Source organism: Hipposideros armiger, unplaced genomic scaffold (assembly GCF_001890085.2).
Source record: "Hipposideros armiger isolate ML-2016 unplaced genomic scaffold, ASM189008v1 scaffold_313, whole genome shotgun sequence".
NCBI lineage: Eukaryota > Metazoa > Chordata > Mammalia > Chiroptera > Hipposideridae > Hipposideros > Hipposideros armiger.
The window spans coordinates 1,213,696-1,235,243 of record NW_017731663.1 but is presented as its reverse complement, the minus strand read 5'-3'; the positions used below and the strand labels follow the sequence as shown (position 1 = coordinate 1,235,243).

Sequence of the window (21,548 nt, the reverse complement as noted above, 5' to 3'; positions counted from 1 at the left end):
CTACTATCCAAAAGAACAGAAAGTAATAAGTGTTGACAAGGGTGTGGAACACATGTGCACTGTTGGTGGGAATATGAAATCGTGCAGCCACTTTGAGGAAAACAGTATGGCAGTTTCTTGAAAAAATTTAAAATAGAATTACCATAAGGTGATCTTAAAACAAAATGTAGTCCTGTCATTCCTCTGCATAAAACTCTCAATGACTCTCTAGTCTCCTTAGGTTAAAATTATAAATTTCTTAATATATTCCTTGTTTACTTTTTCAACCTTATCTCAAGCGGCTGTCATTCTGCTTCCACTGCATTGATTTTTTTTTGATACTAAAACAGGCCGTTTTCCCTCCTCCCCCCATCATATGACCTTCATTTATGCTATCCCCTTTATCTAGGACCATGGTCCTCTAGCTTTAGTGATCATCAGGGTCACCTGGATTCTGTGTTACAAACACAGATTTCTGGGATTCACACCCCGCAGAGGTTCTGACTTGGGAGGCGTGGAGAGGGGCTGAGAACTTGCATTTCCACTGATTTCCAGGTGCTGCTGATGCAGCTGGTCTGAGGACGATACTTTGAGAACCACTGGTCTAGAGGATTTTTCTTTTTTAAACTCCTATGTATCCTTTAGATCTGAAGTCAAACTTCAGATCTAAATCTAAATCTCTCTTCTAAGGGAGGCCTTCTCTGATTTCTCCAGACCAGCAGCAATTCCCGTTGTATGTTAACATTTCATCTTCCTCTTCTCGTGAGAAGCCCTTATTGACGCTTTTGAATGTTTAATTGTGTAAATAGTTTTTTAATGACTGTTATCTCCTGCCAGAATCTGATATTCAGCTCCATGAGGGTAGGGGTCACTTCTGTCTTGTTCACATCTGTCTCTCTAATTCTTTGCACATAGCAAGTGCTAAATAATTATTTGTTGAAAGAATGACTATTGTTATTTTTTATAGGTAATTGGTAAATAGTAACATTAATACTCTCAGTGAATGTGAAGGATAAGTAGAGACTATGGGTAAATTAGTAGTTATACAGAAAGAATGAACATATTTTGTTTGTCCGGAATGTAGGACATTCTAGACAAGCGTCAGATTATTTTTGTTGTTGTTTTTAAGGGGACTAGCACACTCTGGAAAGCCCCCCAAATTTACCTGCCCTGGTGAGGATGTTAGTACAGTTATTTCTCAGCTTGCCTTCTTCAGATCATTCATGCCCTATTATGTTTTATGGGTGGTTAACTACCTATTTATTTTTTAATTGAGATTTAATTGACTGTATAGAGTTAATTTTAGGTGTACAACATGGTTTGGTATTTGTATATATCGCAGAATGATCCATCACCTATTTATTTTTTATTCATTTGTTTTATTCTCACAGATATGGAATGTGCAGATGTCCCACTATTAACTCCAAGCAGCAAAGAAATGATGTCTCAAGCACTGAAAGCTACTTTCAGTGGTTTCTCGAAAGAGCAGCAAAGACTGGGAATTCCAAAAGGTATGTTTTGTCCCTGGGAAAGAGAAGATAGGATCAGACATTTAGGTAAGATTGGTTTTCTCACCTGTAGGTGTAAGATAGACATTATTACTAACCACACTTCAATCAGCAGCTACAGGTCATTGCACATGTCTGTTAGAATGATCGTAGACAGGTGCTAATGCTTCTCCATCTCCCAGGTTTGTCACTGCCACCTTGGTCTTAGGGCAGTGGTTCCCGAACTGGTTTGCACATTAGATTTGGGGTCTTAAAAAAATCCCTTATCCTAGGCCATGTCCCAGACCAATTAAGTCACCATTGCTGGTAACAGTATCTTTGAAGCTTCTCAGGTGATTCCAAAGTATAGACAGTTTTGAAGAAACATGGTCTTAGAATCGTTTGGGGCTGCCATTTGATGAATCCAGTGAGCTCCATTTCTTGGAATTTACTGATTGCTCTTTTTTCCGTGTACTTTGGTGAAATGTGTTTATTCTTGGGTGTTCTCGTCTCAGAGGGTTTATTCAAGAATGAAAGGGGACCAGCGTTGTCAGAAAGGAGAAACGACTGGAGAACAGTTCAGCTTTCACCAAGCGATATTTTCTGAATAGTTGAGATCAGAAAGAACACTGTGCTATTGAGTAAGAGTGATGCTGTCTTTGGACCAGCCATGAGAGGCGTCTAGCCCTGTCGGAACCAAGCCTGTGAATGTATCTGCATAACTTTCCCCAAGTATACTTCTCTACTGCAAACCTCCACTGGTAGCAATACCCAGCATCCTTTTAGGATCACAAGGCAGGATAAAATGAATTCTGACCAATATCTCATAAAGTCACCTGCTAGTTTGAAGGGGGTAACTCTGAGAGCAGGTGTGTTGTGGGCACCACAGCCTGCCTTCATTTGAGCTTTTTAACTGTCATGGCTGGAGTAGCCATGTTAAACCATGTGTGAAGTGTCTGTCCTATGGTGCTAATCAGTGCAGGGCCTGTGATAACATATGTACTTGGCAAGGTATCAGGTATAATACAGGCACCTAATAATGTTGTTTTTTACTATGCAATATTTGACTGACTTACTGTTACTAATTGCTGTGATTATCACCAACCATAATTAGCTAAGATAAAAATAATTCAGAATAATGGTCTCAAGGAGATTATAAGAGGTAAGGAAGAGGTGAGTGCAATCTCCAGAACACACCTGACTTTGTTATTATTCCTGTTAAAGAAGTCACTTGTTTCTTAGCCTAGGCTTAAAAAAAAAAACATCTAATGGGAATAAGGCAGCGAGAGAGGAGAGTCGTGACATCTTTGTCTGAATGGCGGGTAGAGGATACTAATGTGTGTTACTCTTTGGCTGTTGATAGTGATCTCCTAGCTGGCGAGCAGAGAAGGTGGGGATGGTAAATGTGGGGAGGAGAAAGAAGCCCTACGACATGCATTTACAGTCTGGTGCTTCCCAGTTCTATAAAGCAGAGAACGTCCTCAGCTAAGTTCAGATCCTTTAGTGTCCTCTCTGAGGCTCGAGTGAGAATTCAGAGCCTGACTTGCTGGATCTTCATTTGATCTTTTCCCTCAGACCCCCGGCAGTGGACAGAAACCCATGTTCGGGACTGGGTGATGTGGGCTGTGAATGAGTTCAGCCTGAAGGGCGTGGACTTCCAGAAGTTCTGTATGAATGGAGCAGCTCTCTGTGCACTGGGGAAAGACTGCTTTCTCGAGCTGGCCCCAGACTTCGTTGGGGACATCTTATGGGAACATCTCGAGATCCTGCAGAAAGGTAAATGTGTGGGGATAGAGTGAGGTGGAAGCTGTGTGGGGTAGCTGTGAGAGTAGGTAGGGGACATCGATGCCATTATCTGGGGGTGTCCTATCACAGCATATATAGTCTAATGGGACATGCCAGTACAGTGCCTGACATACAGCAGGTGCTCACTAAATGTTAGTTTCTTTTTCTTCTATGCATTGAAGGTTCAGATTTTAATCTTTAGCAAGATTGTACTCCTGAAGCTTCTTGGTATGCAGGATTCTAATCCCAACCCTTCACTTAGAGTCACACACTGTTACAACGAGCAGTGCAGTGCCCACAGCCAGCTGCAAGAATTTTTTTTTCCTGGTAATCTTAAGGCACACTCCCATGATTCAGGGCAGCGTGGTACCTGGCCATTTCTACCGGGAAGTTTCGTTTCTCAGAGCTTGTTAATAAGACAGGCTTCTTAGCCTACTGGCTGGATTGGAATTGCAGTAGTGTGGCGGTATACCTTTTTCGTCTAGAGCAGAAGCTGGGGTTATGTCAGGACGCTGTGTTGCAACCTTGTAATGACATGGCCTCCCCTACCAGCCTCTTCCAACCTTTTTGGACCAAGTGACTCATGTACCACAGTCCTGGCTGAGTATAGAAACAGCAGCAGGCGGCAAACTTGGGTGTTTTTGCACTTATTTTTCTAAATTTCTTCTTAAAATAAATTGCAGTTACCAGCAGTCAGCAGTGCCCTCCAGCTGACTGTAAGCCTAGAAGCCTGTTGCCCTCTCTGACCCAGGCCCACCCTTTCTCTGTGGTCACCAGCTCCAACCCTTGGCGCAGACGCTGGGGGCAGGGAGCAAAGCTCAGGATTAGCATTTTTATTCCATATAATACCTTCCTTTGTTTAAGGATATTTTCCACTCTGCAGTGCTCAAGAGGGGCCCAAATTAGATTCCTCTGGGCACAGAAGTATTATCTTTCTTCCTTCTCTTGGGCTTCTGCTGAAAAATAAATAAATAAACACAGTCAAGAACGAGGTGACTCTTGCTGTGGCCGCTCCGGCCAGGGACTTCTCCGATGCACCCACTACACTATTCACCGTGTAACTGCACTCATAACTGCACTCAACCCACTCATATGTGTTGGCGTGAGCAACCCGTGTACAGAGCGAGAAGATATGGCAGGTTCAGAACAGGTCTGGTGTGACGGTTGGCTGATAAACACAACAGTGGGTCCTACTAGACTGTGTAACCCCAATATCTTCTACTGATACACCATTTCCCTCTATTTATCACCATGGAGTGGCAGGGGGTCTGGAGTGTCAAAGCCCGCCTCTGATCATACTTATAAGTAATATCTATATAGCATCTGCTTGTTTTAAAAGTGCTTTAAAATTCATTATCTCTTTGGATTCTCACGAGAGTCTGCAAGATAGGATGGGCATGCACTGCTAGTGTCCCCGTATGTAAAGTGAGGACGGCTTAGGTGGTTTCCTCAACATCACTCATTTCCTTAAACCCAGGCCTTTTCAATTTAACTTCCTGCCCTGTGTTCTTTGTGCGATAAATATGGACTCACAGGGGAGCTTCTGGTCCCCAAGGCTTACCTTCCTGCAAAGGAATCATTTAAGAGAATTTAGAAGCATTAGGAAATAATTGAGTACGTTTGAGAGAACAAAGTCATATCATCCCACCCATTTTCTATCAAGAGAGACAGTAAGAATCCTCTCTCTTCAGATCCTTGAAGAGCTGAGCGAGATGTTTGTATTTAAGCTACAGCTTTTGTTCTGTAATTAAACTAAAGCAACACAGCACGAAAAGAACATAGCTGTTTGGGGTGGGGTAGAAGGCCAAAGGTACAGGGGATGTTTCAATCTGATAAGCTGCTGAAGCAAAGTTTAATCATTTTATCTCAGCTGGGAACTGTTTTTCTGTGCAGGCATAAACTTGTTTTCCCAGCAGCCTCCGCTCCCGACAAGCTATCAGATACCTGAGGAAAAACCCAAACCAACATTCTCTCTTTGTCTGATTCTGACAGTGAAATAGTATCAGACTACTCCATACAATGGTCAGAGGCCAGACAATTTGATTCCAGGGCAATTGGAGGCTCCACAGGCTCTCCTTAGTTCAGCAGGGAGCCTTTCTGTGCTCAGTTACCTCCATCTGCATTCCTTTCTCATTCCTGGGGAAGTTGGCACCCGGGCAGCAGTTTGGTTATGTTGCTCTTCCCTATCTTTACACGATCCCTGTCATGTTTCACCGAATTGTTACCTTGCTAGTGTCCTGCTTCTTATCTGGGCGTGAACCTGAAATCTGAAGGCAGTGGGAAAAAAACCACATTAAAAAACAACAACAAACATCTATTAGAACAAAATGGAGACTATAAAATCTACCTGCTTAAAGATTGTAATACATTTCTGAAAAGCTTTAGAGTTGATCAGTTTGAGCATTGAGGACTGATTTTGGTAACTGCCCAAGATGTCTTCTAGCCTTTGATGCTGATGTGGTCCATGCAGGCCTCAGAAGAGGGGCAGAATCCTTCCCTAACCCGAAGAGATTACTCACTGGTGCTCTTTCCAAGATATTAAATCCCATTTTGCAGCTACTGAAATAGTCAACTTAGCAATGCTTTTGTGATCTCATCTCATCTCAGGGTGGCCTCAGACCAACTCATCAACGAACATGAAGATTGCTTAGAAGAGGGGCTGAGATCATTGCGGTCCTTGCATCCAAGATCCTTTTAGGCCAACCATTACTTGCATGTTGACCTCTCTGTTTCATTCCCTACCCTGTCTGTTGCAGAGGATGTGAAACCATATCAAGTTAATGGAGTCAACCCTACCTACCCAGAATCCCGCTATACCTCGGATTACTTCATTAGTAAGTTCACCTTCCGCCGTTCTTCCCTCATCTTGCTCATTATAATGGTAACTTAGGAAAGGTCCCTGTCCCGGTTGAGCTCAGGCTCTGCCGCATGGTAATTCTACAGAGAATGATGTTTTCTTCAGTGTAGACTATCTGTTCCTTACTTTGTTTTTCCCTCAAAGCACAAGGCTTCAACCTATTTCCATGTTTTATTAACCTGCAGGCTCCTACACATGAGGATCTCTCTCTGATATTTTCAGCATGAAAGTCACTCAGAGAGACCACAACTTGATCCCTAAACTGTGATCTCGTTTGATCCTATGCACCGTGGGGGCCATAGAGGTTTGGGTTAGGGGTTTGGTCGTGGCCCTTGTCCTCTCCCTTTTACTAGTGGATATGACAGCATTTCCTCTGAGATGCTTCCTTAAGGAGTGCTTCAGGTTCTGTTACAGGAAATCAAGCCTTCTCCCTCCGAGCCTATGACGCCTAACCATCCTGGAGAGGTGGCCAGAGGAAGAGAGTTAGTGTAGGGCTCTTCTTGTCTGATGGTCTCGCTTCCAGAAGGTCTCTAAAGCAGCTTTGTTTTTATCCTTTTACTTTAGTATGATTTTTATATTCTAACAACAACAATGATATCAACTACTAGGTAGCAGGAGCGTATTGTGTGCCAGAAATGTGGGTAGGTGTTTTACATGTATATTTGCATTTGATTCTCATCACGCTGCTCAGAGCAAGATTACAGTCATACCTATTTTAGAGATGAGGAAATTAAGTCAGAAAAGGGAGGTATCTAGCCAAGGGTCATGGCTATTAAGTTAGCGGAGCAAGGTGAAAAAAACCCAGGCCCTTCTCACTTAAAATAGTTTCCTTTTACTCTCTAAGGTAGTCAGCTTGTTTCACATTGTGGGGCCGTCATAAATGGTGTAGAACTACTTGGTTTAGGTACAAATCTCTCCTTTCTTCAATTGTACACACTCTGTTTCTAGGCTATGGTATCGAGCATGCTCAGTGTGTTCCTCCCTCGGAGTTCTCAGAGCCTAGCTTCATCACAGAGTCCTACCAGACACTCCATCCCATCAGCTCAGAGGAGCTCCTCTCCCTCAAGTATGAGAGCGACTACCCCTCAGTCATTCTCCGGGACCCTCTGCAGACAGACACCTTGCAGACTGACTACTTTGCCATCAAACAAGAAGTTGTAACACCAGACAACATGTGCATGGGGAGGACCAGTCGTGGTAGGTCAGATTTCTTCCCTGGAAGCTCTTGGGTTTCCAAGAATTACCTAACTTTGTGAATTTTTCAGGTCCCATTTCCTCCCCCCCTCCCCTCATTGTTGGCCCTATATATTCCTGAGTTTTAGCCTTTCCATCTTAGAATGTCTAGATATTAAGAACTTGCCATCAGGGAAATTTAGTCAAGTCCTTCAGGATGACAAAGACCATGGGTTCATGGCAGAATTGAAATCTGGCAGGATGACCAAACACATTTCTCATTTGGGTAAAACGTTTTACCAAATAATAACTCTAGTTGAATACGGTTGTTTTTCAAGGTATGCTTTATTTTTTTGAGATGATTTTGCTTAAGGAGAACACAATCAAATATAAATGGCTCAGGTGACCCTTCTGGAAAGCTTTTAGTTTCGCATGTGCCCTGATGTTCCCCAGAGCATTCCTGCGTCAGACTGCAGATCCTGCCTTGGTATCTGAATGACATGTTCTGTTCAGCCTGGGCCCTCCAGCCTTTTGTGACATTTTTGGTTTGGGAAGATACAAGATGGTTAACCAACAGTTTATTTGGAACTAGTCATCAGCATTGTGGCGAAAGAGTGTATTTAGCCAGAGGACTTAGGATAGAGGTGGCCAGAAGCTTCCAAAAGAAGGTACTCTTGTTGACATGGCTATTATGACAATGATAAAATATTCACTGACAGTAAAGTAAATGTTTCAAAATAGAGCTGGTGGACTTTATAAATCAACAAAAGTCAAATACACCCAATTTTTAAGATTAGGACATAAACCTCAGAGGGGCAGTCTGCATAGTAAAGCATGCAGATCGTTTGGTTTTTGAGAGAAGTGCAGTCCATCCTAAGGAGGGGTTTGGTCACCCACGAAGCACTAGCTGATTTCTAAAAAGTTGAAAAAGATGACTGTTCCAATGGATAAAAGGGAAAGAATTGTGACCAGGAAGAGGAGCAGGAGAAAGCCCATCTAAGAGCTCAGAGGGCCTTGTTCACAGCAGTCAGGCTTGGCTAGCCTCCTAGTGACTTCAGCTTGGTGATCACCCAGTTACTTACTCTGAGGCTCATGGAGGGGGGCCCAAAGGCATCTCTACTTTGAAGAATCACCCGTCGGCATCATGGGCTGTATACCTTGTCATCTTCTTCGAGTGTTCAGGTTCACACTTCCTCCCAGCAGGCCTTAGGACAACCAGTGGGCCCTGCATAGGGAAAGTCCCTAGCAAAATCAGAACCGGTAATCTTCCTGCTTCTGGCCCCAGGGTGTTTGTGTTTCAGACTGAAGGGGATGGGTGGGATCAGTTTGCCTTCCCCTTTCTGACTGTGTTTTATTTATTTTTGGGTGCGTATCTATTTAAATACGTACAGAAGTGTGTATGTCCCTATAGCTTTTTTCTTAGGCTGGTCAGAACATTAGAACAACTTTCTCATGGGGCTTTCTGTGTATCTATGAGATGAGGCTGAGCCTGTGGGTTTGGGACTCAGCCATGTTGCAACTTTGGGTAGATCTGCTGTCACATGTTTTTAAATTGCGTCTGGCTTTGCATTTGTGTAATTGCCTCTTCTCCTTCTCCTTCTCTTGGTTCTTGGTTTTGGTCCCCACCACCCTCAAACCCCAAAGTAATAACTGTGGACCAGATAGTGACCTGTACAAAAGGACATGAGGTATTTCTCTCTGGCCTCATTCTCCCTCCCTCACGCCAAGCTTCAGACCACACAGACTTGAGGGGCAGACTGTTTTGTTCATGGCTGCTTTTTGCATGTTCGAAGTGCTGCAAACAGGACATATTTCAAGGGCTGATTGACTCTGACATGGTATGATTGGTCTAGAATGAAAGGATTATTGTTAGCTGATTAATATTAATGATAATAGTGTTCATATACTGCATTACAACATACAAAATGCTTCTCTGCCCCACCTACTTGGACTCTGAGAATGTCTTTGTGCGAGTCTGTTCCGGGGGTTGCTCAACAGGGGGCTACCCCATCTGCTGTTTTGAGTGCTCTGAGGTCTGCTTGGTGACGTCAGTTAGCGTTGGAAGGACCTTGCTGAGACCTTTCTCAGGAAAGCTGACCAAATGGGTGTCTTATAAGACGCATGCTTCACTGCATGAGCACAGGAGCACAAACGAGTGCTAATCTAGTTGGATTCAACCCATTTTTGGAGAAAATGCCCGTAAACGAAGGTTCCCAGCTCCAGGATTGTGAAATAGAGCTAAAATGAAAGCAGCCTACTGCTGTAAACCGCAGCTCCCAACAGAATTGCATTTGGCTCATGTTTGAGAGACTGCCAGAGAGTGGTTATGCCCAGGTTAGTGCCCTTGCTCATTGGGTGTCCTTGGAAATGCAACTGTCTGATTGTGGAAATTCTACTTTCCATGCCCTCCCAATACTATAATGCTGATATGGACTCATTTCAGAGAGGCTTCAGTATAAATAAGTACTGCCTAAGTATCGGTGACTTGGTGGGGTGTTCTTCATGAAAACATAAATTCTCTTTCTCAGGCTTTTGGTGTGTTTATCCCACAGAGAAATTGAATGACCATTAAGATGGATAGCTGGTGTGAGTGGACACTTTTTGTAAGATGCCACAAAATTTCTTGTTCCGTTAGAAAGAGGCTATTGCATTTGGTTGTGGGCTGTTTTCTGGAGTCTTTTAATGTGAATTTCTGGAAGGGACAATTCCTTCATTTTTAATGATAATAAAGAGTTGTGAACATGACAGTGGACTGGGTAGGCAAGGCCGATAACTCCTTCTGGACCTTACCTTTCCATAAGTGGGTGATTGGAGGAAGGACTGAGAAGAAGCAGATAAATAACTGTCTTTCTGGTATACATAAGCAGTATTGGAGAGGATAAGAGGTTCAGGAAATCTACAAAAGTAGATTATAAAAAGTTACATATTTAACTGAATACTTTTTTTTTTTTAAGCTGAGCCATCTCGCCACCTGCTGGCAGCTCAGCTCGGGCTGGGAATCGAACCGGCGACCCTGTTGCTCAGTGCTCAGTGAGCTCTTAACCAATTGAGCCACTCGGCCGGCCCACTGAATACCTTTTAACTGGTTTTTTTTTTCGGGGGGGTGTTGAGGTGGGGAGCAACATGTCTTCCTAATTACTATATATTCAATTTTGGTTGGGACACCAGTATTAAATTTTGACTTTCATTGTTTTAACCAATCGCTATTGAGAAAGAGGAGAATACACCAAAAACATACTAGTATTGGGTTGTATTGGCCAACCTTACTCTGGGATTTAAACTTTATAGTAAATCAGCTACTCCTGTAGAGTTGAGAGTTGAATTATGGGTATTTCTATATACAGATTTGTCACATCCTTTGCCTCATGACTTGTGCTGAATTGAAGTGGCCATTTAGTCACCCAGGATTTAATTTAGGTTGCCTAAAAAGTATCTGAAAGTAGAACATAGAATATATTACTGTGAGCCTTTTCAGCTTAGATACATTTTCCTCCAAAATTTTTGTTTGTTAGCTTCCTTTTTAATGGCATTTTTTGCCAGTGGAAATTTCTCTTGGAGCTATTATGCAATGATAGCAGCTGTTTATAACCTGGTTTGGGAAATTAATGAACTTGCATGATCTTGTGGTCAGTTAAGAATGCCTTAAGCAACTCAGAGTAAAGGATTTCTGACATTGCTGTGGTCCTTAACTCTTTCATCAACTCCCTTATTTTATATGGCCTACATTTCCCCATTGAAGAATAAGTTTCAAGTACAAAATTGAACATGGACAGGATAAACAGTATGGATTTCGGCTTACAAGAGGGATAATGTTTTTTTTTTAATCTCCTGGAAACAGCATCTCATAACTTCTTTCTCTATTTGACAAGACGTAGAGGCAGTACATGTATTTCATTTTAAAATAGTATTTGGAAAAAAAATGCTAAAAAATAACACTTTAGTTCCAAGGTCAAGGAAGGTCAATCTGCTCTTAGTCTAGTGGAATTTTTTTTTTCCTATGACTAAAATATTTTGCCAAATTGGGCCTTTTGAAATCATCTCATTGGGTTCAGTTGGAATAGGGAATTGAGCCTGATACTGTTCGGATTTCTTCATCTATTCGTTGGGTCTCATACATCAGCCAGAAATCCCACAACACCATGTGTGATTCTTAGCTTTTAGATTTCTGGCTCTAGGATTCTTGAGTTCCCAAGCACTGCTGTCTCCCTCTGACAGGCCTGAGCAGCGTTTGCCTCTGCATCTCTGTCCTAGGAGCTGTAGCACAGACAGCGCAGGGCAATGGGCTCTCAGACTGTGGCCCATGCAGCCCCTCCTCCCCAGAGTAAACCCAGCAGCTTGCATGCCCACTGGCCTCTCCCTTCTTCCGTCTCTCCCGAGGATCTGATGAGCAGTCTGGCCTCACTAAGAGGGTTTTTACAGTTGTCTTTTCCCAATCCCTCCTCCCCTGCCCTCTTCCTACCTCCTCCTTTACCTCCAGGTAAACTCGGGGGCCAGGACTCTTTTGAGAGCATAGAGAGCTACGATAGTTGTGATCGCCTCACCCAGTCCTGGAGCAGCCAGTCATCTTTCAACAGCCTGCAGCGTGTTCCTTCCTATGACAGCTTCGACTCCGAGGACTATCCAGCCGCCCTGCCAAACCACAAGCCCAAGGGCACCTTCAAGGACTATGTGCGTGACCGTGCTGACCTCAACAAGGACAAGCCTGTCATTCCTGCTGCTGCCCTGGCTGGCTACACAGGTAGGCGCCTGCCCCTACCTCTGTAGCCTCTGTGCGTGCGTTGCTGTGGGTGGGCTCAGTGGAAGGCACTGCGCGCAAATTCCCAGAGACTGGAGTCTGCCCCTTTCTTTTTGCGGGGACTGGGGAGAAGAAGACTGTAAGAGGTCTGGTTCATCTCTCAAGCCACTCTGTGAATAGCCATTGGTTGTTGGAAGCAAACAGTTCGTTCTGTCCCAAGGGATCATTTCCAAGAGTGGTAGGGAAAGCTTATATTTTGGACATTTTTCCATATCTGGGAGAAAGGAACTATATTAACTTGGTGTTTCTGGAAACTCTGCCTAGTGGTCGAGCATCAAGGGACTTTTTCTAGCCTGCTCTTGGGAGGTCTTTCTAAACACAAAACAAGCAACAGCATTTCTCAAAGGCATCACTGAATGGCCTACACTCTGGCCTCTTCTGTAGTGGAGTGAGCATTAGGCTGGCTGATGAAATGACAAAAGTGTCCTTGGTCACCCTAAACTCTGTCAGATCCTGGCCTATGTAGGAAGCACTTTCCCTCAATGAGCTTTATTATTGATTTTCTTCCGGGAGCAAAAGTTGCAGTAGTAGTGAATAAAGAAAGACTGTAGAGAAAGGAAGAGGTGTGCTGAGAGCTTAAGCTTTGACTGAGAATCCGGTAATAGAGCAAAACAATTCATTGTCCACATGAGCTGTAGTGCATATGCTGCTTAACCCTGGAAATGTTTGAAGAGTGTATCTCTGAGCAATATCCAAGGAGCATTATTGTGTTAATTTCCAGATCCTTTCTGTAAGGCTGTAGGGTTTTCTAAAAAGTAGAAATTGTGTTGTGAGTGGAGCTTATTTTAAGCTTTGATTCCTCACCTTTGGTCTAGGCCCTTGATTTGCTTGTAACTTATTCCACCCTGGACAGGTTGCCATGTGGGGACCCTATGTGCGGATGACGATAAACAGAAAAAAATCTGTGTTTCCATGGAGGTATCTGTTGGATCTGAAGAGTGTGCTACATCTGTATTCTTGTGTCAGGGAAGTCTCAGGTTTTTACTGGAAAAACAAGCAGCTGACCTTTGAGAACAACTCAAATGCTTAGAAAAATTACTCCTTGTTCAAAGATCAGGAGTGTGTTTTTTTATGTTGCAGTCCACGCGGCTCCTAGTGCAGTTCAGAGCATGCATAGGCTCTCAGGAATTATGTCTGTGTTTTGAGGCAGTGACAAGATCTGTATCTATAGTCATGGGCCAGAAAGGAGGAACTTAAACATCCACCACTCTGTTCTTTCTACACTAGCCCCCATGGTGTATGCTTCAACATCACTCGTATGTGGGAACTTGCTACTTGTGAAGGGACCCCTTGTCACCTCTGCAGAGCAGACTATTAGAAAGTTTGACCATGTCCATTAGTGACATCTGGAATGAGGAAAAGTAAATGAAGTCTCTTTCAAGATGTACAAAAGAGTGCTGGCTCCTATAGTTATAAGTATACTGGTAGGTATTTTAAGAACTGGATTCCAGTTGGATACAATGATGGAGGGGAGAAATGTTGTTTAATTTAGGAAGAGGAAGGAAAGGTTGAGGTGGCTGTAAGATGACTCTGTGGGCTCTAGAGGTGGCAGGTATCTCTAACTGGGCATGCCTGCTTCTGTTCGTGGGGTGCAGGGAAAGCTATGCTCTCATTTGCCTAACTTCCAGTACCAAATCCTAAGCTTAGTTTCTCCCTGTTAAAGGTATTTCTTTGTTCTCTCTGGCATAATCACCACTATAACCACCATTCACATCCACAACCATAATTCTTTTCCCATGACAGTTTTCATCATTCTCTTTTATCTACATATATGATTTTGTCAATTTTGCTAGTTAGGGCAGTTGTGGATAATGAGATTAAATAAACTGACTTTAAATCCTAAAGTTTGAGTGATGGCCAAAGAAAGCCTTATGATTTAGGTCAACCTTCACGGTATGAGATTCTGATAAGGATCCATGGCGACACTGCAAAAGATGTGGAAGTTTCTAGAAATGGTGAAAGCCTGATTTCCAGCTCAAATAGAAACTCCTCTGAAAGTGTTGCATGTGTTAGTTATTGGATTTTCTACATAAGAGAAGCCTGCAGAGCTAATAGTCTACAAGAGTGACTTAAAGGGTTTTGTCTAAGATGCTTTTAGTACCTTGACGAGAATTATCTGAGAGTTGGGGTATCTTTTCAAGTGTCCCATTTTCAATGAGAGAAGGAAAGGGATGAATTGGAAATTCTAAGGACTAAGAATGAACATGAAGTACAAATTAGAGACATGAATGTCCGTCAAGATAGCCAAAATCAAAATCAAAATCAAAAGGGGATTCTCAGGAAATTCAAACTCAGAGACAACCAGATAAAGGCATCAAAAGTCCTTTTAGCACAAATACATGTATGTCCTGGAGGTCTGAGTTATGTTTGCTCCCTTATTTTGATACACTATTTTTAATAGGCACGTCTTCCTCCCTTCCTCTCTTCCTCCCTCCCTCCTTCCCTCCCTTCCTTCCTTCCTTCCTTCCTTCCTTCCTTCCTTCCTTCCTTCCTTCTTTCTTTTCTCCCTCCCTCCCTCCCTCCCTCCCTCTCTTAGAATAAAGCAGTCAGTGAGTAGGAGAAAAGGAGAGTGACTATTAATTACAGGTCTCAAAGACTAAAGTAGTCATTTGAATTAAAAAACATTTTTAAAACTGGGTGCGTCTTATACAGTGGTTGTAGATTTTTTTTTTTACTTGCATTTCCCGCAAAGTGATGGGGAGTTGTATGAATTTTATGATGAATAAAACTTGAGTTCCATAACTTTATGTAATACTGTTTTTTCAAATTTCAGGCCCCCAAATTAAGATGCGCCTTATACATGGGAGCGTCTTATACCTGGGGAAATACGGTACATATCTCAAATTATGTTATAATCTGAAACTAATATAATATTATGTCAGTTACATATCAACAAGAAATGTACACTCAATGGTTGAGGTTAAATAAAATAATTTTTACTGTTTCATCAAGAAAAAAAACCCCCAAAAACCACATTTTTAAGGATCTTGCCATTCAGTTGTTTCTTCCTTGTAATTGTGGATTTAACTTCTCATACTATCTCAAATGGTGGTGAGAACAGTAGCCCAGAAAACAGAAGTCCTCAGCGCTCCCTCCCAACTCTAACACACTGTGTGATTTTAGGCAAATTCATCTTGTACCCCTTTCTACTTTTAGTGAAGTAGAAGTGTTCATCCTTATCTTGGTGGTAGGAGATCTGTGAAAATATAATTGAACTGAATCAATTAATTAAACAAATGAGTGCTAGACATTGTGCGAGACATAGGGGGGGAAAGCTCAATTGTAACCAATCAATTATTTCAGCAAATGTTTCCAAGTACATGTTGAGTGCAGATAAGGGCTAGTAGCTTTTAAGGGTTCACTGTCTTGTCAAGTTCAATATATTGTAATTGTTTTTCAACTTGAGTTGGGTTTTCTTATGGCCGTGGTCTGAACGAAGCTCAGGTTTGTTAGGCCTGTGGGGGGGAGGGCGAGTAAATACAAATTCAATGGCTTTTTTCCTCAGCTTAATGGCTGGTGAACACCTGCTCATACTGCAAACTGATTCTAGATGGTGGTTCCTTGCTCTTGCACCCTCACTGTGGCCCCTTCTCGTTTCAGATACATCCTAGGGAGCAGGGAAGTGGGTGGCACATACCCCCCTCCACTGCCTGAGGAGCAGGAGGTGTCTGGAATCCCTACAAATAGGTCACTGTCTTTATCCAGACATGTTAAGATAAGCCGAGTTTGGAAAAGTACTTTGGAAAGTGGAAATTATTGTATAAGTGCTGGCAAAATGTTGTATTGCTCATAAAAGTCACACCTTTTTTCTGTCTCAAGTTCTGCCTTCCTTTTTGTTTGTTCCCTTAAAATTCGATTGCTCCAGAGTATGGGTGGCCACGCGGTAGCAGCACTTGTACCCTTAGTCACTGTTACTTGGTGTATGCCTAGATTCTCTGAGCGAGGAACAGAATCCATTTTCCTGCCATTACACTAGATATCTAGGTCTTTATCCATATTCCCTTCAAAGGAGTACATTTTACTTCTTCATGTGATATGTTAGTTACTGCACTGTAAGTGTGGAAATCAGTTAGAAACTGAATTTTCACATTCTCTTGCACAGTTACATTCTTCCTCCAAAGATAAGAAAATTGCATCAACTTTCGACTGGGCTCCCATGGCAACTTGTTAAATTAGGTCAAGATGTGGAGGCAGATAACATGACTTGAAAGCCTGCCTGTGAGCTGAGTTAAGAATACATCAAATGTAATTTGGCTTCCGCCAAAATGTACCTTCTTACCTTACTGTGAACTGCTTACGGTTATCAAACTGATACAATCAGAAAGCTCCATTTTCTCTTGTTCGAAGATACATGATGAACCCCACCTAATTAACAAAACAATCTGAGATGAGTGGCCCTGTGTTTTCTATGTATTTGATAGACCTAAGCAAAATGCTTTCCAGAGTCTTGAAAAAGATAGGCATCTCTTGATTTTTTTTTGTTTTTTCAGTTTCAGTAGGCATAGAATAATATACTACATTGTCAGTTAGTATTCTCTTTTCCTCTGTCCCTCCAGCCCCATTTTATAGGTGGTGAAACTGAGTCACAAAAATGACTTAGTCAAGGCCACCTAATTGCAGTCTGCACAGAAGGTAACTCCTGAACTGAATCATAAGTGCAAGATGTCTCACCTGCATACAAAATCTTCCCCTATATTAAGGAATGGCAAAACTCATTGGTTATCTCAGTTGCCTCTCCCTACAGCAGATTAGAGGCCTTGCCTCCTGCTGGCCACTGATTAACAATGTATGTGTATGAGTGAGAGGAATGGGGGTGGGCAGGGCTAGCCTTTGGCTTCAGTCCAGAGTTATTGGTCTGTAAACCACCTCTATCCAACTTCATTCCGAATTTGGCAGACATTGCCACCGATAAGGAATCCATTTGTATCACTCCTATGATTGTTATTGAGCTATCTGGTGGGAATGCTCTTGTCAATATCCAGGTGTATCCTGACCCTTTGAGTTGCAATTGTGGATGGAGTGGTTTGGGTCTCTTTTTTTGTCCTGGAGCCTGAACAAAGCTAAGCCCAAAGCCATTCATTAACTGTAACGTAATTATGTTTTATAGTGCTGTGCTGACTTACAACTAAGATAGTCCCTCAGTTTCCTAACGGCTAAATTGGGAACTATCCTGAATTCAACTTCCAAATATTTTGGGATGAGACATCACAGAAAAATGGTACCAGTCTTGTAAAAAGAGAAGCCCCATATATTTCCTTGTAGGTCCTCTCAAATTGCTTCAGGCCTGAAATAAATCTTCTTTTTGCCATTTCATAGATGGCACTAGAGCCAGTCTAAAGTCAAACAATAAGAAAGCCCCTACAAGGCCCAAACCTGGGAGTTCAGGCTTGTAGTTGAGTTTTAGCGGTCAGTAACCCAAAGCTACTGCTGAAACATGTTCTCGAAAATCAACAACTTTATTGTAAAAGGAAGTGCTTTAGAGCCTTTCAATTCAGAATAAAACCTGAGATTTGGCAGCATTACCTGAAATCATAGTTTTGTGAGGGAAAGCTGGATTGCAAAATAATCCGAATATACTGGGGCATAAAAGACAACTGAGGAACTTTGGCCATGAGCCTGCATTGCTGATAAGGAGGAGGAGAGGGGTCACCAAAGCAAATTAGTACTGCAGCATGACTTTGTCCAGAAGATTGAAAAAATGTTAAACCCAAGTGGGTGTGTTATTAGGAACAGTGTAGAGCTTTTTAATTTGGGGGTTTATTCCCTGAGCCAAGTTCTGGAATATAGTCTCTCCATATAGATGCTGTCAGTAGAAGGCAGTTTGAATTGACCTAAGTTGAGAAGAACCAACTTGTTGATGTGAGCATAGCACTCGGGTGCCCAGTGTGTGCAGTAGCCGCCTTTTATAGGGGCCCTGAGCGCCTCGGGTCAGGCAAAGCTGGAGCTGGCTGGAGGGCTTGCAGGAAGCCATCACAGCCCCAGTGGAGCGCATCCTTGGGCAGCGCCTGCATGGACAAGAGGAAAAGGCTCCAAAATGAGAAAGGCAGCAGCAGAAAGTGTCTTCCCCTTTCTGGCTCAGAGGCCCCTGTGCTGGTTATTATTAGCAGGTTGCAGGAAGCCAGAAAGACCCCCTCAGCCCAAGTGGAGCCCTGCTGCCAGCCAGCATCTCAGGAACTGGAGGGATTCTGATCCTCTGTGCTGTGGAGGCGGGGCATGGAATGGATTTGGCAATCTCACTGGAGAAACGCTGCTCAGTGGTGAGGCTGATGGGAAACCACTTTGGAGCGCGGGGGAGGTAAACTGGGAACATCTGAGCTGGATGGGAGGAGAAGTCCTTTTCTGTTGCCTGCATGGCAGTTTCACTGCTTTTGGCTCCTAACTGTGTGACATTGTGACAGTTTTTCATAATCATCTGCCACCGGTAGAAAAAGATCATGTGTTAGGAGTATTTGGCGTCACTATTAATTTTTTTCTTCTTCTTCTAAATGTCTTTTAAAAACGTGGAAAAGTGCAGGTTCCCTGTTTCCGTCTGTTGCCTTTGAAAGCCACCATTGGCTCAATCATCCGAGTGTCTTGCTTGATTCAGCTATAGATTCAGCTACCTTGCAAGCTGTCTTTGGGGCAGGAGAGACCCATTTATACCCCATAAAATATATCTCAAACCCTGGTGCTCCGTGGGAGCCTGGACTTTGGGTGGCAGGAATCTCACAAGTTTTCCCATCTTTTCTGAGTACAGCCCCGCTGCCTGTTTTAGAGGAGTCTAGAATTCCACTCCCTCTCCACTTTGAAGCTTCATCTTTTTGTCTTTGAAGTGAAATGTTTCCACTGAGCAAAATTCAGCCAGGACACTGCTGAGGCATCCCCGCCAGTCCTTGCTTTGCTGCCTTTCACACCCTATGGCTCCCACTGGGAAAGGCCCCGCCAGAGGCCCAGGATGTTCCTGTTGCTTGTGCCCTTGGGCACCCTCTCTTTTCCCTGGTGGCCTTGGCTGCTCTGGAGAAGGAGCAGTGGTTCCTCAGTGTTGTCGATTCAACACAAGCTCTACACCTGCCTGTTCTTCCTAAAGTGGCTTTCACGTGACGCCTGCAGGGTGGTTGCTTATCTGTGCCCAGTTTGCCTTCAGATTAAGTCCAGGTTAAGACACGAGAGGGCAGCCACCCCATGCTGTTTAACTCCTGGTTCCATTTCAGGGGTTTTATCATATAGGGGTTAAGAGCATGGACTCGAGAGCCAGTCAGCCTGAATGTGTCCTGGCTTTGCCACTGACCAGCTGTGTGATTTTGGACCAGCTAACGTCTTTGTGATTCAGTTTTCTCATCTGCCAAATGGTGATAATAATAGTTCCCATCTCATAAGATTGTTGTAACAATGAAATGAATGAGTGTATGGAAAGCACCCAGAATAGTGCTGTGACATAGGAGGTGTTCTCTAGGTGCTAGCTGTTACCACTCTTACGTATTATTCTCCAAACTTTTGTCTTTCCAATATAATTCTACATGTCTTGAAGTCAGGAAACAATATATTTTACTTATAGAATTCCAGTAATTGCTGGCAGTGTCTTGGGGCACAGCAGATCCTCCAGTCAGAGTTGCCCAGTGGAGATGCCCCTGTCTCACAGGAAGGGCCTCGTGCACCCACCAGGCTTGGTCCCTGGCTGGAGCAGCTCCTAGGAAGTGTGGCCTTGGTGGGGACATGGTGGATTCACTCAGTTTTGCTGCATACAGCAAGAGACCTGAGCAGCACGCTGTCATGGCTGCCGGAGGCTATCTGACCCCCACACCAGACCTGACTGAAAAACGTGGGTTTTCAGATAGGCCAGCACAGCTTTTCGGTCTGGCTAGTTGTACAGCAGGACTCAAGACCACGGTCAATCCCAGTGCTCTTGGTGGCCCATGATAGGCTTCAGAGATCTGCATATTGTTGACTATGACTAACCAACTGCATTGTCTTCTGTGTGACTCACCTCTCCCTGAGAGATAATGAGAGTGAAAGTTCTCCTAAGGTGAGTGAATGTGAAAGTTTAAACTCTGAAATGTGGATGGGACTTGCTTTGCTGGAAAGGTACTCATAGGGCATGGCTCTGTGGAGGTGTTTGAACTTCAGAGCCGAGGTGGGCATGGTTTCTTGTGAAGGCCCCTCAAGGCTAGGTTCTCAGTCCTGTCTTCTTTAAAAGTGTAGGTTAGGACATTTTCAGCTCCCCATGTGAAGGTGGAACAAAAAAGCATTTCTTCTGCTACGGCCATGCTGTTGTTAATATTCTGTTTTGTTATTCAACCCAATCTGGCTACAATGCCTGACATTTGAGGGGTGGTCAGAAGTTATTTGCTGGATAAATGCTTTAAAAATTCAGTGCTCAAATGATTACTAGGATTTAGTTCACCTCTCCAGGAATTGTAAGATGCTTAAGCAGTCATTCTCTCATCTTTGAGATACAGGGGAAACTTTACCCCTTAGATAAAATAAATTCCAGAGATGGCATTGAGAGTCTACTGAGGAAAAGGCCCTGGCTTTGGATTTCTCAAGTCTTATTTTTAATCCTCATTAGTGAAAACATCTTCTTCTTGTTATCTAGATATGTAGGAAGACATTTTCTTTAGGCATTTACACTGGTTAGAAAAAAGCATTTCTTTGGTGTCTAACAAAATTCTTACCCTGCACCCTCAAATCCAAACCAAACTCATTTCTGGTGACTTCTTAAAAGAATCAGTTACCTAGAAGACATCAGGGGGGGAAAAAAAACTCTAAGGAAACCCACTTCCTGACTTGAGCTTCACCGGCTCGCTTTCCAAGTCTGTGTCTGAGCGGTAGGTTGAACATGGTTAGACAGAGTTCTTGGGTTTAGAGGAAAGAGGCGGCAGCATTTGAATATAGGCTGTCCCTTTAAGAGAGGAGTGCTCCTCTTTCGCCGGCAGCCACCCCCACACATGTGGACTTGAACACATGCAGGTGTGAGGAGCCCGAGCGAAAACAAGGGTCTTTTCTCCATACACTACAGTGTGTAACTGTCATATTCTGAGGCCCAAGGCAGACTCCCAATGAACCTCACTTACATCTGTCCCAGGTGGGGCCGCCCAGCCGGCCTGTGGCCAGCCAACTGGGCTTGCTGCCAGCCTGCCTTAGACATTGATGGCGAGACAAGACTTTCTGCTTCACCTTCAGCTAATGCTGATGGGATCTAACGTCCGGGCCAAATGACTGACATGTGTGGGCAACGCTGCTGAACTCTCTAGGTCAGCCCTCCATCATAATTAGGTAGAGCGTGCTTGGTGAGGAGCATAAATGATTAGGGAAAAAAAGCGCTTCGGGGGAGAAAGAGGATCTGGGTCTGTCTGTGGCGAAGATTTCCCCAAACCGTAAATGTCTGTGGTACTTTCACTTGCAAAGCAGCTTGCATCTGCTCTATCTTTCTGTGCCTACCTACTTTGAATTAGAGCAAGCACTTCTTCACCGAGTTATCCCTAACTTTATAAAA

The 21,548-nt window shown here is 43.4% G+C and overlaps 1 protein-coding gene across 8 annotated transcripts in view; it reads left to right on the top strand.

Annotated features, from left to right (window-relative positions):
* The window catches only part of ETS1 (ETS proto-oncogene 1, transcription factor), a 137,420-nt gene that overhangs the window by 103,823 nt on the left and 12,049 nt on the right, over positions 1-21,548 (top strand). For 4 of the 8 annotated variants that reach the window (XM_019660182.1, XM_019660181.1, XM_019660184.1 and 1 more), the window contains 6 exons: positions 1,371-1,490; positions 3,042-3,242; positions 6,008-6,085; positions 7,057-7,305; positions 11,759-12,019; positions 18,181-18,333. In XM_019660182.1, coding sequence (XP_019515727.1) covers positions 1,371-1,490; positions 3,042-3,242; positions 6,008-6,085; positions 7,057-7,305; positions 11,759-12,019; positions 18,181-18,333 — 1,062 coding nt within the window. The remainder of the gene's footprint in view (positions 1-1,370; positions 1,491-3,041; positions 3,243-6,007; positions 6,086-7,056; positions 7,306-11,758; positions 12,020-18,180; positions 18,334-21,548) is intronic. The other 4 variants (XM_019660183.1, XM_019660186.1, XM_019660187.1 and 1 more) reach the window with 2 other exon arrangements.